The following is a 16,009-nucleotide window of genomic DNA, read 5'->3' as shown; positions in this document are numbered from 1 at the left end:
CTATTTTGCAAAAAAAACATGCGAAGCACAAAATCCTGAACAAAAAAAACCATGATGTGTGCATGAGATTTCTGGAATCTCATAGACTGCTGGTACTGCAAAACGCAGCTGAAAAGTTGCATAAAAAAACTATGATGTGTGAACATAGCCTGAGATAGAATTATGAATAGTGACTTTTTAAAAAGTCCTAATTCTCACTTCGGTAAGGAGTGAACGTAAAAACTGGAAATTTGAGCATTAGACAAAAATTTTATATGAAAATATTTGGTGAAAATAACATCAGCGCAGCAACAGTCAAACCTGGATAAAAAAAATCCTGCTGTGATACCTTCCCCCCATAATGTGTATTTGCCCATGGGTTTCAAATGGTATTCCTATTCATTGTTATTTACCTTTCTCTATCATTTTCTCGTACGTTATGTTTTTAATAATATTGGGACTACTGTGACGCAGTCTAAATATCACGACAACTGATTTTACTGCCTTGACCTTTTAGCATGTTAGAAGCAAATATAGCTCTGGATACCGGTCCACAAAGGAAACTTGATTATCAATGTTTCCCAGAAAGAAAGTGCAATGCATTGAGGAAGTAATCACATTGTTATTGAAAACAATAGTGTTTGGAAGATTGGCAGTTTTACAAGTTTTCAGGAAAAGCCTTCCTTTCACTGTACAATAGTGGGAGTAGTGTAAGCTGTCAGATAGCCCTGAATGTGATGGCTTGAGGCTGGGTGCTGTAATAATACATGATGGCATCACTGACATTCAGAAATGTTACTGTATAAAGAAGGAAAACATTTAGACGTTTTTGAGAAGTTTTTAGGCATTAAGCAAAACTATTGTGTAATATAAAGCATAAACTCAAGAGAAGACCTTTCTCCTAGATGACCTTTATCTTTTCCTCATTCTTACGATTACCGTACTCATTCTGCACTTTAATTGAAAGCATAATAAGCGGTCTCCCCGAAAAGTGAAAAAAAAAACAACAATGTTATTTTAAGGTCTTTGATTGTGTTAAAGAATATAAAGCAGCAACCAACATTAACCAACTGGTTAGAATACACAGGACTGACCCACAGGAGAACAGGTGAATCTTCTGGTGGGCCCTGTGAATACAGCCCTCCCCCTATATATGAGCAGCAGCTAGCACCATACTCTCATTATTCATTCAGCAAACTACTCAGTTTATTATTATGTAAAATCATAGCTAAATTTGTGAATGAGGGTAATGTAATATTTTCCTGCATTCTGAAGAGAGAATATTACTGGTGGGCCTTTGAGATCCCAGCCCGACACGGAGTATGCATATACAAAAGAAGAATGCTTTTGGACACCCCTTAGACTAAAATTTTTATTTCCAGTTACACATTTGTCCATACTGCTATGCATCCCAAACTGTTTATAGTCACATGAAGTGAATAGGAGCTGATCTGCAGCACCGAGGAACTGCCACTACATAGGGAAAAGAGATGTACTGTTCAACTCTGTCCATTAAATAAGGCCCCTGCTGGGGCTGGTGAGAACTGATTGGTGGGGTTTCTGGGTTTTGGATCCTCACCAATCTGATATTGATGACCTATTTTAAGGATAAGGTCATCAATAACTTATACCTTGAAAACCCTATTAATGGACATTTTTGCAAGTATGAGCTGCCAGCTCCTTCTGCTCACTGTTTTTCATAGATATATGACACTAAAATACCCACACCACTTTTATTCAAATGTCACTGCAAGGCTATAAAGTATGTATGTAGTGAGCTCAGCTATTTTTTTTCTTTTGGAAAGTTTCTAATGAAAATATACATATATATATATTTTTCAGATATGGATGAATGTAGTGTAAAGAACATGTGTTTAAATGGAATGTGCATTAATGAGGATGGAAGTTTTAAATGCATCTGCAAACCCGGCTTCCAGCTTGCATCTAATGGACGTTTTTGCACAGGTATGTAGTAAGCACCCAATTCATGAAGATATAGTGACTCTGCAGAATCTTGCATGGAAGCAATGTATCCATCTGAAATGTCATAAATGTCTAATAGGGGAATAATTACAATCAAGAAGTTTTCCAAAATAAATCACTGTTCAGTAACAGCTGCCAGAATAAGAAGGAATGAAAACATTAGGGTTGTTTTTCTTATTCTCTTTTTTTTTTGGTACCTATTCCTAGTTCCAAAAATACAGACTTGAGACCCTTAAAAGCAGCAACAATGCTACAAACTAAAACATATTGGCTCCAATTCATCAAGACTTGTGATTTTCATGCCGGTCTAGATGATGAGGCGTGATGGAGTCTGGCGCTTTTGATTCATGGAGAGGCTCACGCATGGCATTGATTGGAGTGAGATTTCTGCATTAGGGAACGCCACAGCTCGTAATGAATTAGACGAGCTGTAGTGCCACACCTTCTCTGCGGCCCGCCCTGAGAAAAGGGCTTCAAGAGCTTGTCCACTAATCTTACATTGATGACCTATCCTTAGGATAGGTCATTAATGTCTGATCGGTCGGGGTCCGGCACCCCGGCCAGTCAGCTGTTCTTGGCGGTCGTCGGCTGTAGCTGCTCAGTTGCTGAGTTGCTCCGTATTCTGATAGTGGCCACGGCCGACTACTGCACATCAGCCTCCTATTGATTTGAATAACAGTTGGATGTGTAGTACCCTGCCACGGGCACTATCAGCTGACGGAGCCGCTCCTCAATTGAGCAGTTACAGCCTGCAACCGCCGCCGACACCGAGAACAGCTGATCAGTGTAGGTGCCAGGTGTCAGACCCCGACCAATCAGACATTGATGACCGATATATCTTAAGGATAGGTCATCATCAATGGTAAAGTAACGGACAATCTCTTTAAAATCCTAACAGCGCACGCTGAATGCAATGTGAGGATTTACAAGTTAGATTGAATGACTGCAGACTTCCATGCCAGACCTAGATAACCCCTTTAAACTACAAATTAATTGGCTTACTTTGTGCAATATTTTTGAGACAGATTCACATTTGGCACAAAGTGGCACAAATATCATAAGCTAAACTCAGGTACAATTTGAATCTAGTGTAAATGCATTAGTAAATCTCCCTCACAGTGCACAAATCCAGCCTTATAATATTACTATTATTATTATTATTATTATTATTATTATATGGAAGCAAATGTATTGGTGAAACATGGTACACCCCACAAATCCCTTGGGATACTAGTAAATTTCTAGACTAAAAAAGTATAATAAACACCACCATTTACAATACTGTGCAAAAGTTTTAGGCATGTGTGGAAAAAAATGCTGCAAAGTAAGAATACTTAAAAAAAGAAGTGCTTATAGTTTATTTTTATCAATTAACAAAATTCAAAGTACATGGAAAACAGAAAAATCTAAATCAAATCCAAATTTGGCACGACCATCCTTTGCCTTCAAAACCACATCATAGCATCAATTCTTCTAGGTACACTTGCACACCGTTTTTGAAGTATCTTGACAGGTAGATTGTTCCAAACAAGTTGGAGAACTAACCACAGATCTTCTGTGGATGTAGGCTTGTGCAAATCCTTCTGTCTCTTGATATAATCCGTCACAGATTTGATGATGTTGAGATCAGGGCTCGGTGGGGGCCATATCATTACTTGGACTCAACAAGTGCTGATATAAAAGCAAAGGGAGGTCACACCATGTATTGATTTTATATAGATGTTTCTTTTGTTCACTCACTTTGAATTTTGTTAATTAATGAAGATAAACTATTAACAATTGTACTTTTGAAAGCATGAAAATAATGCTAATATTTATAGACTTTAACAAAGGAGTGTTGCTCGCAGGAAAATAATGCAAAGAAGCCCCAAGACAAGCCCTCAGAGAGTCCCTTGAATATCTCCCCCTTGGTAAAGCCTATAAAAATTAGCACTGTATAAAAGGCCCAAATCACTGGAACCATATCGCAGATTTAGAAAAAAAAAAGAAAAAAAAGGGAGCAACAGGAATAAAATAAGAGACAAAAACTGCCACTTTTCACCTAATCCAGGTCCTCTCTAAATTTCCATTTGTGAAACCTGTCTTCCCAAGTGTTGGCATTAGTTCCTATGCTACTGATATGTCACCGTCTCTTCTGTCTGCTTCGTTTTAAGTCTGCCTTCAGCATCTTGTATTAACTAAGCCCTAGTCTACCACAACAGATGCTTTGAGGAAGCCCTTGAGATTCTTCATGGCTGAGGTGGCACATCAATCTTTTTTCCACCCAGCATTACAGCTTGCATTTGAATTCAGCATGTCATGTACAATGGGCAGTCTGTAGACACTAGCCATTTTGTATGTGACATTGTGGTTTTAGTCCTCTGGGAATATGGTTTTGAAGACAGAAAAAAAACAACTTTTTGAACTTTAGAACATTATCCCATCAAAACACAAACATGAGTGCAGTTCTATGTGCAGCCAAAATAATTGTGGTTACTCTGTATTGTTCCTCACAAAGTATTTCTTTTGCCATTGCATTACAGTAAACCAGATTGACTTGGCTGTAATAATGTGTGCATTACATAAGTCATAGTCGTCATTATTAATAATGCTGCTACTTGAGAAGGAACAAATTCTGCCTTTGTTTAGACATTTAGGGCATTTATAAGTCTGAGTGCATATGTGTGTTGTCATTTATAGTTGTCTGTTCTGTAACAATTGCCAAATAATTGTCATGTAAAGAATACAGAACTCTTGTCATTTTAGACACTTAAAAGAGAACTATACTTTCAACAAACTTTGCAGAGATCAATAATACATGTGCATATAAGAAATTTTCTAATATATATTATCAGATAAATATGCTTCTTTCTCCACTTATGAGACACTTCTTCCCCTTCCCTTCTGCCTCTTGAACTTCTGATCCAGTCTCATCTGTCCTTGCAGACAACATTCTACTCTGCGCTGGGTAGAATGAGTCTCTCCATTGTGGGCATAGCTGTTATTTCCTTATTTTGCTTTATTTCTAATGGCAGTCTGTATAGCATGTAAGTGTTATGTAACTTTAGTGCATATAGATTCAGAGTGATTGGTGGGTGTAGTGTCCATCCACTCTTGTGAAAGATTACATCTATCTTCAAAAGTATGAGCTATATGAAGGTGGTGTCCTGACTCCCCAACTTTTTCTTATTATCGGTAGCTTACTATCTCTAATGGCGGTCTGTGTTTCATTTACAGTAAGTGTTATGTAACTTGAGAGCATATCGGTTCAGGGTGTTGGTCGGGTGTTGGTTGAGGGTAGTGTCCACCACTCTTGTGAAAGATCACATGAATCTTCAGAAGGTGTTGTTCAGCCTCGCTCAATTTTTTATCATCAATAACTTAGTATGGTATCAAATAAACTGGCACCGCCTGTTTCCCCCGCTTCCTGGATGCCCCGCCAGTCTGTCTCCTGGCCTCCAGGACACCACTAGGATCACATGTCCACATTTAAATGTGATCACTGGAGACCGGAATTCAAGGAAAGCCTGGGAATCCCAGGAAGGAACAGCATTGGAACTCCATTAATTAAATCTGTTGTAACATAATCAGCCATCTGATCTCTTCCAGTCATTTGACTTGATTCCATACTAAATTTACAAGTTGAATTCAGCAGACTGCTGATACGACACTGCAATCAATAAGTATGGTTAGTAAGAGTGTAAATTGTCATTGTAACAACCTAAAAACTGGCTAGGCGACCCATTTATCTGACTCCATCTCAAGCTGCAAGCCATATGGTAGCCACCGTGGTGGTGCAGCTGGGAGTTTACCCAGCAGAGTGCGCGGTGTAGTCCTAGCCTCATAGAATAATGAGTTTGCTGTTACAGTAATACTCAAATTGCTTTCAGTATTCTTTGTAAGTGTCTAATGATTTTTCAGAATTGCAGCCTTTTAGTAAAATACAGTTGGAGTAAGTTTGGATACTGCAAGTGTGTGTTATGGCCATAAGCCAGCGAGAAAAAAGAAAGTAGCAGAGGTGTTTCATACTCATTTTGTCCTTTTTAGGTCAGAAGTGTTGCACATTGCCGGTTGTCTTCTGTGTTGTGGTCTAGTTTTGTTTGCATGGTAACATTGGATATGTCATTTATTGCTATACTTGTAATGATTTACTGTAGCTACAACAATGAAAACAATTAATATCCTACATTGTAATACAGGCAGATCATAATCTTTCTTCTTTTTTATTAAGCACTTCTTTTGGGACATCTACATAACACATTAGCAAAATATGAAACCCACATACCAATATGTCTGTCTTCTGCCTGCAGCATTTATGGATAATAAATCAGCTTTTAGTTATGGGATACTCCAAGAATCTGCAAAGACTTTTATCAAGTGCTAGTTTCATCATTGGAAAGAATGTCAGACATTGATAGTTAATTATAATATAATTCTATATTTATGGCTTTATTATTTCAGATATCGATGAGTGTGAAACAGCAGGCATTTGCATGAATGGCCATTGTGTGAACACAGAAGGTTCCTTCAGGTGCGAATGTTTCCCCGGCCTTGCCGTTGGACTCGATGGACGTGTGTGTGTAGGTAAGATATATATTCTTCGTTTTACATTCCTGATACTCACTTAGTGGCCTCTCTATCAATTTAGACCTTTCTACAACTGAGGAATGATTTTATCACAACAAAGATTTAACAAGAAGCTGGACCATATTCACAATTGAAGTGTATCAATTCATATGAAGAGCTCCTCATTCCATCGTATTCTGGATATGTACTGTTTTCTAAGCCTTTGGATATTGCAGAGGCAGTTTACTAATTGTTGGGTTTCTGGGACTAGATTAAAATGATAATGTAGACTGTGCCCATAAAGTGGGGGAGTGGAGAGGGGGCTTTTTTCTGCTATTTGGATATGTCTCTTTGAGGTGTGTGATGCAAAGTGGTATTGATGATGTTTCAAAATGAATTTTGAAAAGAACTTGCAGCAGTAAGTTCTGTACACAGATCTATGTTACACTACATGTCTCCACACAGTGGAAATTCATCACTGCTCATGTAGCATTTATAGATCTCAAGCAGTGGGGGTCTGTAGTACATGCATCACATAGGAGACACTGAGACTGCTCTATATACATCACATAGGAGACACCGAGACTGCTCTATATACATCAGATATGGCACACTGGGGCTACGGCATATATATCACACAGGAGACTCTGGGACTGGAGCATATACATTACAAAGGAGACTCTGGTACTGGGGCATATACATCACATAGGATACACTGGGGTTGAGGCATATCTATCACAGTAGACTGTTGGGGCATATACATCGAAGGAGATCCTGGGGGCATAAAAATCACAAGAGTTGCTGGGGCATTTATAACTAGTGTTGAGCCACCCCCATAGTGTTCGGGTTCGGTTCGTCGAACACCGGGATGTTCGAGGAACTGTTCGTCGAACTGTTCGTCGAACACCTTAGAACACCGTCGAACACCGTTAAAACCAATGGCAGGCAAACAAAAACACATAGAAAACACCTTCAAAGGTGTCCAAAAGCTGACAAACTGCTCAGAAGACACTCTCTTTAAAAAAGCCGGCCGGCAAATTCAGCAGCGGCATACACCGGTACCCGACAATTTAGACAAGAAGGAATAGAGCATCACACATAGATTAGATGGATAGAAACATGTCAGTCACACATATAAGAAGCACAGTGACAGTGTTGGTTACTGCACTTGTCATTTAGTGTAAAGGATTTATTAAAAAAAATAATAGTGTTTTCATGCACTGTCTCTTTAAAAAAGCCGGCCGGCAATTCAGCATCTGTACTCGACAATTTAGAACAGAAAGATAGAGCATCACACATAGATTAGATAGATAGAAACATGTCAGTCAGATATATAATAAGTACAGTGATAGTGTTGGTTACTGTACTTGTCATTTAGTGTTAAAATAAAGGATTTATTAAAAAAAAAATTAGCGTGGGGTTCCCCGTAATTTTAGTCTCTAGCGGAGGTTAAGCAGACGGCTGGGGCAGATGTTTGAAGCCTGGGAAGGGGGTAATACCCACGGAGCTTCCCAGGCTACTAATATCAGCCCCCAGCTGAATACCTAGCCTTTACTAGCTATTAAAATGGGGGACCCCCCAAAAAAATGACGTGGGGTCCCCCCTATTTTAATAGCTAGCAAAGGCTAGGCAGACAGCTGGGGGCTGATATTAATAGCTCAGGAAGGGTGCCATGAATATTGGCCCCCTCCCAGGCTAGAAACACCAGCCGTCAGCCGCCCCAGAAATGGCGCATCCATAGGATGCGCCAATTCTGGCACTTAGCCTCGCTCTTCCCACTGCCCTGTAGCGGTGGCAGTGGGGTAATAGGGCTGGGGTTGATGTCAGCTTATAATGCCAGCTGACATCAAGCCCAGGTTAGTAATGGAGAGGCGTCTATAAGACACCCCCATTACTAACCCCATAGTGAAAGTTAAAAAAAACACAAACACCCAGAATAAAGTCCTTTAATTGAAATAAACACACAATTCTTTATTGTTCTAAATTAAACCATACTTACCGTCACGCCCATTCCAGCTGAAGCCAATGATCTCCTGCAATAAAAATAAAATAATAAACCAACATCATCCTTACCTTTCGATGGTTCCCAGGACAGCTCCAGCTCTGCTACATCGAGATGACAGGCTGGACCGCAGCAGAACGCTGCCATCCAGCCTGTCAACCCGCAGACACTGAGAAGAGCAGGCTTGCTTCGCTCCTCAGTGTCTCGCTGTGACGGCATCCAGATGAGCCGACGTCATGTCCAATGAACTCGGCTCACCTCATGCACGTCACTGACAGCGTGGGAAAATTCTCCTGCACTCAGCGCTTCAGCGTGGGAGAATTCTCACGCTGAAGCGCTGAGTGCAGGAGAATTTTCCCACGCTGTCAGTGACGTGCATGAGGTGAGCTGAGATCATTGGACATGAACTCACCTCATGCACGTCACTGACAGCGTGGGAAAATTCTCACGCTGAAGCGCTGAGTGCAGGAGAATTCTCCCACACTGTCAGTGACGTGCATGAGGTGAGCTCATGTCCAATGAACTCAGCTCACCTCATGCACGTCACTGACAGCGTGGGAAAATTCTCCTGCACTCAGCGCTTCAGCGTGAGAATTTTTCCACGCTGTCAGTGACGTGCATGAGGTGAGTTCATGTCCAATGATCTCAGCTCACCTCATGCACGTCACTTACAGCGTGGGAGAATTCTCACGCTGAAGCGCTGAGTGCAGGAGAATTTTCCCACGCTGTCAGTGACGTGCATGAGGTGAGCTGAGTTCATTGGACATGAGCTCACCTCATGCACGTCACTGACAGCGTGGGAGAATTCTCCTGCACTCAGCGCTTCAGCGTGAGAATTTTCCCACGCTGTCAGTGACGTGCATGAGGTGAGCCGAGTTCATTGGACATGACCTCGGCTCATCTGGATGCCGTCACAGAGAGACACTGAGGAGCGCAAGCATGCCTGCTCTTCTCAGTGTCTGCGGGATGACAGGCTGGATGGCAGCGTTCTGCTGCGGTCCAGCCAGTCATCTCGATGTAGCAGAGCTGAAGCTGTCATGGGAACCATGGAAAGGTAAGGATGATGTTGGTTTATTATTTTTCTTTTATATCAGGAGATCGTTGGCTTCAGCTGGAATGGGCGTGATGGTAAGTATGGTTTAATTTAGAACAATAAAGAATTGTGTGTTTATTTCAATTAAAGGACTTTATTCTGGGTGTTGTGTTTTTTTTAAATACTTTACTAGAAATTCATGGCGGTCATGTGTAATACTGGCGTGACCCCATGAATTTTGGGCTTAGGGCCAGCTGATAATACCAAGCTGGCCCTAACCCCTTTATTACCCAGTGAGCCACCGCACCAGGGCCCTGGATGAGTTGGGTACAGCGCCAGAAGATGGCGCTTCTATGAACGCGCCATTTTCCGGGGTGGCTGCGGACTGCAATTTGCAGCGGGGGGGGGCCCAGAAAGCTTGGGCCTCCCTGCGCTGCGGATTCCAGCCCCCAGCTGCCTAGTTGTACCTGGCTGGACACAAAAATAGGGCGAAGCCCCACTTCAATTTTTTTAAATTATTTCAGGAAATTCATGAAATAATTAAAAAAAAATTGACGTGGGGCTTCGCACTATACTTGTGTCCAGTCAGGTGCAGCAGGCAGGAACGGGCTGCCCCCAACCACCGGCTGCCTATTTGTACCTGGCCGGACACAACAATATAGGGAAGACCTTTTTTTTTTAATTATTTCATGAAATAATTAAAAAAAAATTGACGTGGGGCTTCGCACTATATTTATGTCCAGCCAGGTACAGCAGGCAGGAACGGGCTGCCCCCAACCAACAGCTGCCTATTTGTACCTGGCCGGACACAACAATGTAGGGAAGCCCTTTTTTTCTTAATTATTTCATGAAATAATTTAAAGAAAATTGACGTGGGGCTTCGCCCTGTTTTTGTGTCCAGCCAGGTATAACTAGGCAGCTGGGGGCTGGAATCCGCAGCGCTGGGAGGACCAAGCTTTCTGGGCCACCCCCGCTGCAAATTGCAGTCCGCAGCCACCCCGGAAAATGGCGCGTTCATAGAAGCGCCATCTTCTGGCGCTGTACCCAACTCATCCAGGGCCCTGGTGCGGTGGCTCACTGGGTAATAAAGGGGTTAGGGCCAGCTTGGCATTATCAGCTGGCCCTAAGCCCGAAATTCATGGGGTCACGCCAATATTAGACATGACCACCATGAATTTCTAGTAAAGTATTTAAAAAAAACACAACACCAAGAAAATAGTCCTTTAATTCAAATAAACACACAATTCTTTATTGTTCTAAATTAAACCATACTTACCTCTCACGCCCATTCCAGCTGAAGCCAACGATCTCCTGAAATAAAAGAAAAATAATAAAGCAACATCATCCTTACCTTTCCATGGTTCCCATGACAGCTTCAGCTCTGCTACATCGAGATGACAGGCTGGACCGCAGCAGAACGCTGCCATCCACCCTGTCATCCCGAAGACACTGAGAAGCGCAGGCTTGCTTGCGCTCCTCAGTGTCTCTCTGTGAGGGCATCCAGATGAGCCGAGTTAATGTCCAATGAACTCGGCTCACCTCATGCACGTCACTGACAGCGTGGGAAAATTCTCCTGCACTCAGCGCTTCAGCGTGGGAGAATTCTCACGCTGAAGCGCTGAGTGCAGGAGAATTTTCCCACGCTGTCAGTGACGTGCATGAGGTGAACTGAGTTCATTGGACATGAGCTCACCTCATGCACGTCACTGACAGCGTGGGAGAATTCTCCTGCACTCAGCGCTTCAGCGTGAGAATTTTCCCACGCTGTCAGTGACGTGCATGAGGTGTGCCGAGTTCATTGGACATGAACTCGGCTCATCTGGATGCCGTCACAGAGAGACGCTGAGGAGCGCAAGCAAGCCTGCGCTTCTCAGTGTCTGCGGGATGACAGGCTGGATGGCAGCTTTCTGCTGCTGTCCAGCCTGTCATCTCGATGTAGCAGAGCTGAAGCTGTCGTGGGAACCATGGAAAGGTACGTATTATGTTGCTTTATTATTTTTCTTTTATTGCAGGGGATCGTTGGCTTCAGCTGGAATGGGCGTGATTGTAAGTATGGTTTAATTTAGAACAATAAAGAATTGTGTCTTTATTTCAATTAAAGGACTTTATTCTGGGTGTTTGTGTTTTTTTTAAACTTTGACTACGGGGTTAGTAATGGGGGTGTCTTATAGACGCCTCTCCATTACTAACCTGGGCTTGATGTCAGCTGGCATTATAAGCTGACATCAACCCCAGTCCTATTACCCCACTGCCACCGCTACAGGGCAGTGGGAAGAGTGAGGCTAAGTGCCAGAATTGGCACATCCTATGGATGTGCCATTTCTGGGGCGGCTGACTAGCCTGGGAGGGGGCCAATATTCATGGCACCCTTCCTGGGCTATTAATATCAGCCCCCAGCTGTCTACCTAGCCTTTGCTAGCTATTAAAATAGGGAGGACCCCACGTCAATTTTTTGGTGGGTCCCCCACTTTAATAGCTAGTAAAGGCTAGGCATTCAGCTGGGGGCTGATATTAGTAGCCTGGGAAGCTCCGTGTGTATTACCCCTTCCCAGGCTTCAAACATCTGCCCCAGCTGTCTGCTTAACCTCCGCTAGAGCCTAAAATTACGGGGAACCCCACGCCAATTATTTTTTAAATAAATCCTTTATTTTAACACTAAATGACAAGTACAGTAACCAACACTATCACTGTACTTATTATATATCTGACTGACTTGTTTCTATCTATCTAATCTATGTGTGATTCTCTATTCCTTCCATTCTAAATTGTCGGGTACCCTGCTGAATTGACGGCCGGCTTTTTTAAAGAGACGGTGCATGAAAACACTAATATTTTTTTTAATAAATCCTTTACACTAAATGGCAAGTACAGTAATCAACACTGTCACTGTACTTCTTATATGTGTGACTGACATGTTTCTATCTATCTAATCTATGTGTGATTCTCTATTCCTTCCATTCTAAATTGTCGGGTACCGCTGCTGAATTGCCGGCCGGCTTTTTTAAAGAGACGGTGCATGAAAACACTAATATATTTTTTTAATAAATCCTTTACACTAAATGACAAGTACAGTAAGCAACACTGTCACTGTACTTCTTATATATGTGACTGACATGTTTCTATCTATCTAATCTATGTGTGAAGCTCTATTCTTTCGGTTCTAAATTGTCAGGTACCGGTGTACGCCGCTGCTGCATTGCCGGCTTTTCATGTTTCACTGTGAGCACAGTTCCCATTGACTTGGGCAATCACTCTAATGCCACAACCACCATGGCTGTGGCATTACAGTGAGTGGCAGACAATCCCTGCATGATTGGTGCTCTAAATAGCGCCAGACATGCAGGACACGCTTTTGGTGCACGAACAGTTATCGAACATAACCTCGAACAGCCGAATTTTTTGCAAATCGTTCGGGTTCGTCGAACAACTCGAACACCGCCCAAAACAGCTCGAATTTGAGATTGGCGAACAGTTCTAGTCGAACACCGCTCATCTCTATTTATAACACAGGAGACACTGGAGCATTAACATTTCAGGAGATACTGGGGCATATACATCAGAGGAGACAATAGTGCATATACATCACGGTAATTATTCATTGCACACACCGCAGTGTTCAGGAATGAACGCTGCTTGAACGTGCTCGCAATATCAGGAACAACTAAAGGGCCAGAGGTGGGCGTTTTGCCAGTCACCGGCTCAAGCACTGCGGTCATCATGGTACAGCCCACGGGCTGGAGGTTCTCCCCCTGCCATAAAGGTGCCCACATATTTAGCAAGTACTGATATTATGGGGGATATAATAAGTGTTCAGCTGGTATTTAGCCTTATGTGTATCAATGTAACATTTCAGTGGTTAGATCCATAGATTCTCTACAGAACTGGTACTTGCAGGTGATGTGTGCATCATTTGCTGTGCAATACAATCAGATAAATCCAGAATTTTTTGATATAGTAGACACCCCCCAGATCCCATCTGGCATCTGCAATTATGCCACAGCCAAAGCTACATTTTTCCCCATTCTAGTTGTCTGATAGCTGTTTCTGGTGCCTAGCTGCATGTCTGCATGTTATATGCTTACCTGGGGTATTAACATGTCAGCATAGCATTCTACATACAATATAATGAAAAGAATATAATAAAAACAGAAAACAACTCTGCTTTCTAGACCTGTAGGTAATGAACATTTTAGTATATATTCATGTGACCTCAGTACATTCCACATGGAGAGCCAAGACCAAAGAATACAAGGTCCAGAAGCAAAGGGGCACAGACCAGTTTCAGTATACAGAACTGTGCAATATAATTTGGTTATTATTTATTATTATAGCGCCATTTATTCCATGGCACTTTACATGTGAGAAAGGGATATACATAGCAAAAACAGTTACAATAATCTTGAACAAAACGTGACGGCGACTTGTACAGGAGGAGCGAGGACCCTGCCCGTGAAGGCTCACAGTCTACAAGGCATGGGTGAGGATACAGTAGGTGAGGGTAGGTAATTAATAAATATTAAATTAATAAAAAAACATAAATTGCTTTCAAGTCCTTAAACCATTTCTATGATCAGATTAAAAATTTCACTTTGGCAGCCTTTTAAATGAAAAGCAAGCAAACAAAAGTTATGTAACTTTTACATTGTAATACCCTATATCAGAAAAATAGGAAAAATGTGAATTGCATATCTGGAGGAGGTTTTGTACAGACCTATTAATCCATTAATGATATTGATACCTTTCCATATAAATTGTATTACAGACACTCACATGAGGAGCACTTGTTATGGTGGCTACAAGAGGGGTCAGTGCGTTCAACCTCTACTGGGCGCTGTGACAAAATCCGAGTGCTGCTGTGCCAGCACAGAATTTGCTTTTGGCGAACCATGCCGACCTTGCCCTCTAAAAACTTCAGGTAAGAAGTGTTCTTTTGAAGCCAAAGTTACTGCATGTATACAGAAGCCTACATTATTTGAATACAGTGGGTGATTTCGGTAAAGTATGTGCTAAAAATAATGTCAGAGATGTGTACTTGGTTTATTTAAAATATTATGATAATGGAATTTCTTGATGCTGATTATAATTTTATAATTTTTATGATAGTACTTTCACTAACACCCAAAATGAACCATTTATCAGTATGGTTAAACCACTTGGGTTATAATCATGGCCCTATATTGGATTGTATGATGGATTCCAGAAGCACCTGAGAAGTCCCATTGACACATTGGGGTCTGTTGGGATTCTGTTGCGTTGGTAGTTTTGAGAACATGAATTGTGCTCCATGCTATGCTATTCTTGCTAAATCTTCCATGCAGAAATACCATTAGTGCCATAATGCAGTTTTTCTAGTTCTCAGCACTGAAAAATAACGATCGAATATTTAACAGTGCCAAATAGATAAGGTTTTATTTTTTTTTATGTAATCAGGGTCTCTACCAATAATCAAATTATCACCCTCCACTTTACTTAGTTTTACATAACTCCTAATATAGCACACAATAGAACCTTGTACTTCCTTCTTTAGTCCCATTGTAACATTTCATGACCAGAACCATACAATGGAAAAACCTGATTGCTCTGAGACATAGAAACTACGTTACTACTCTAGAAAATTATGAAAGCCCTACAAAATGTGTACATGAAATATTTCAAAACATTTTTCTGTAATATTAATGTGAAAAATTACAGTAAAGGAAGGTACTTAGTGCATAGATTGGCCAATATATGTGTGCCCAACAGCCACCGTCAAGGAGTCCTTCATTGTTGGGTCACTGTCCTTCTCTGTCACCTCTCTTGGGCTGTAATGAAAGCCTACAATTTATGGGTCAGGACTGAACCAGCTATCTACTTAAAATCACCTGAGGCTTATGGGGGAGGGAGTGCACATGTGAAATAGAGAATTATACACGTAGTGAAAATGGCCAGCACATCCAAGTCAGTGTGAACAGACCCATACAAGTAAGCAGATCCGTCTTGCCAAGCTCCGCTTATTTATATTATTCACATTACAACTGTTGTGTTTCTGAGATTTTGGATTGTTTTATAACAGGCTACAAATGTATTTCTTTTGTTTTTAGAGGAGTATCAAGCTTTATGCAGCAGTGGACCAGGGATAACCTCTCAAGGAACTGGTATGTATGATGGCTACCCTGAAATACTAGTACAGGTCACCTAAAATATGTAGACCAGAATCAGAACAGAAAAGGATTATGATCTGCAGGTGTCACCCCTGGAGAAGCACAGCATGGTTGGGAAATCTGGTTTCATCATTCTTCTAAAATAAGTTTTATGTATAAGAATGGCAGTCATTTTTCTTGGCCTCAAAGAGCCTATCTTTAGGTGTCCCTTATTGGAAGATCCAGGCTGCTGCCAAAGGCCATAATGTGGTTGCGTTTTAATGTCAGTATTGGTGGGTCTGTGTTATCTGGAAGCCCTACAGTTCTATGAAACCACATTTTAATAAC

General features: G+C 41.6%; 1 protein-coding gene across 2 annotated transcripts in view; it reads left to right on the top strand.

The window, feature by feature from the left end:
* The window catches only part of FBN1 (fibrillin 1), a 305,286-nt gene that overhangs the window by 177,110 nt on the left and 112,167 nt on the right, over positions 1-16,009 (top strand). For both annotated transcript variants that reach the window (XM_073653071.1, XM_073653070.1), the window contains exons 15-18: positions 1,822-1,944; positions 6,403-6,525; positions 14,305-14,457; positions 15,623-15,676. In XM_073653071.1, the coding sequence (XP_073509172.1) occupies positions 1,822-1,944; positions 6,403-6,525; positions 14,305-14,457; positions 15,623-15,676 (453 nt within the window). The remainder of the gene's footprint in view (positions 1-1,821; positions 1,945-6,402; positions 6,526-14,304; positions 14,458-15,622; positions 15,677-16,009) is intronic.

The sequence above is a fragment of the Phyllobates terribilis genome, unplaced genomic scaffold (genome assembly GCF_046119375.1).
Source record: "Phyllobates terribilis strain yellow unplaced genomic scaffold, ASM4611937v1 Scaffold_11__3_contigs__length_659146591, whole genome shotgun sequence".
Lineage (NCBI taxonomy): Eukaryota > Metazoa > Chordata > Amphibia > Anura > Dendrobatidae > Phyllobates > Phyllobates terribilis.
The sequence above is the reverse complement of the archived record's forward strand: the minus strand, read 5'-3'. Positions and strand labels throughout refer to the sequence as shown.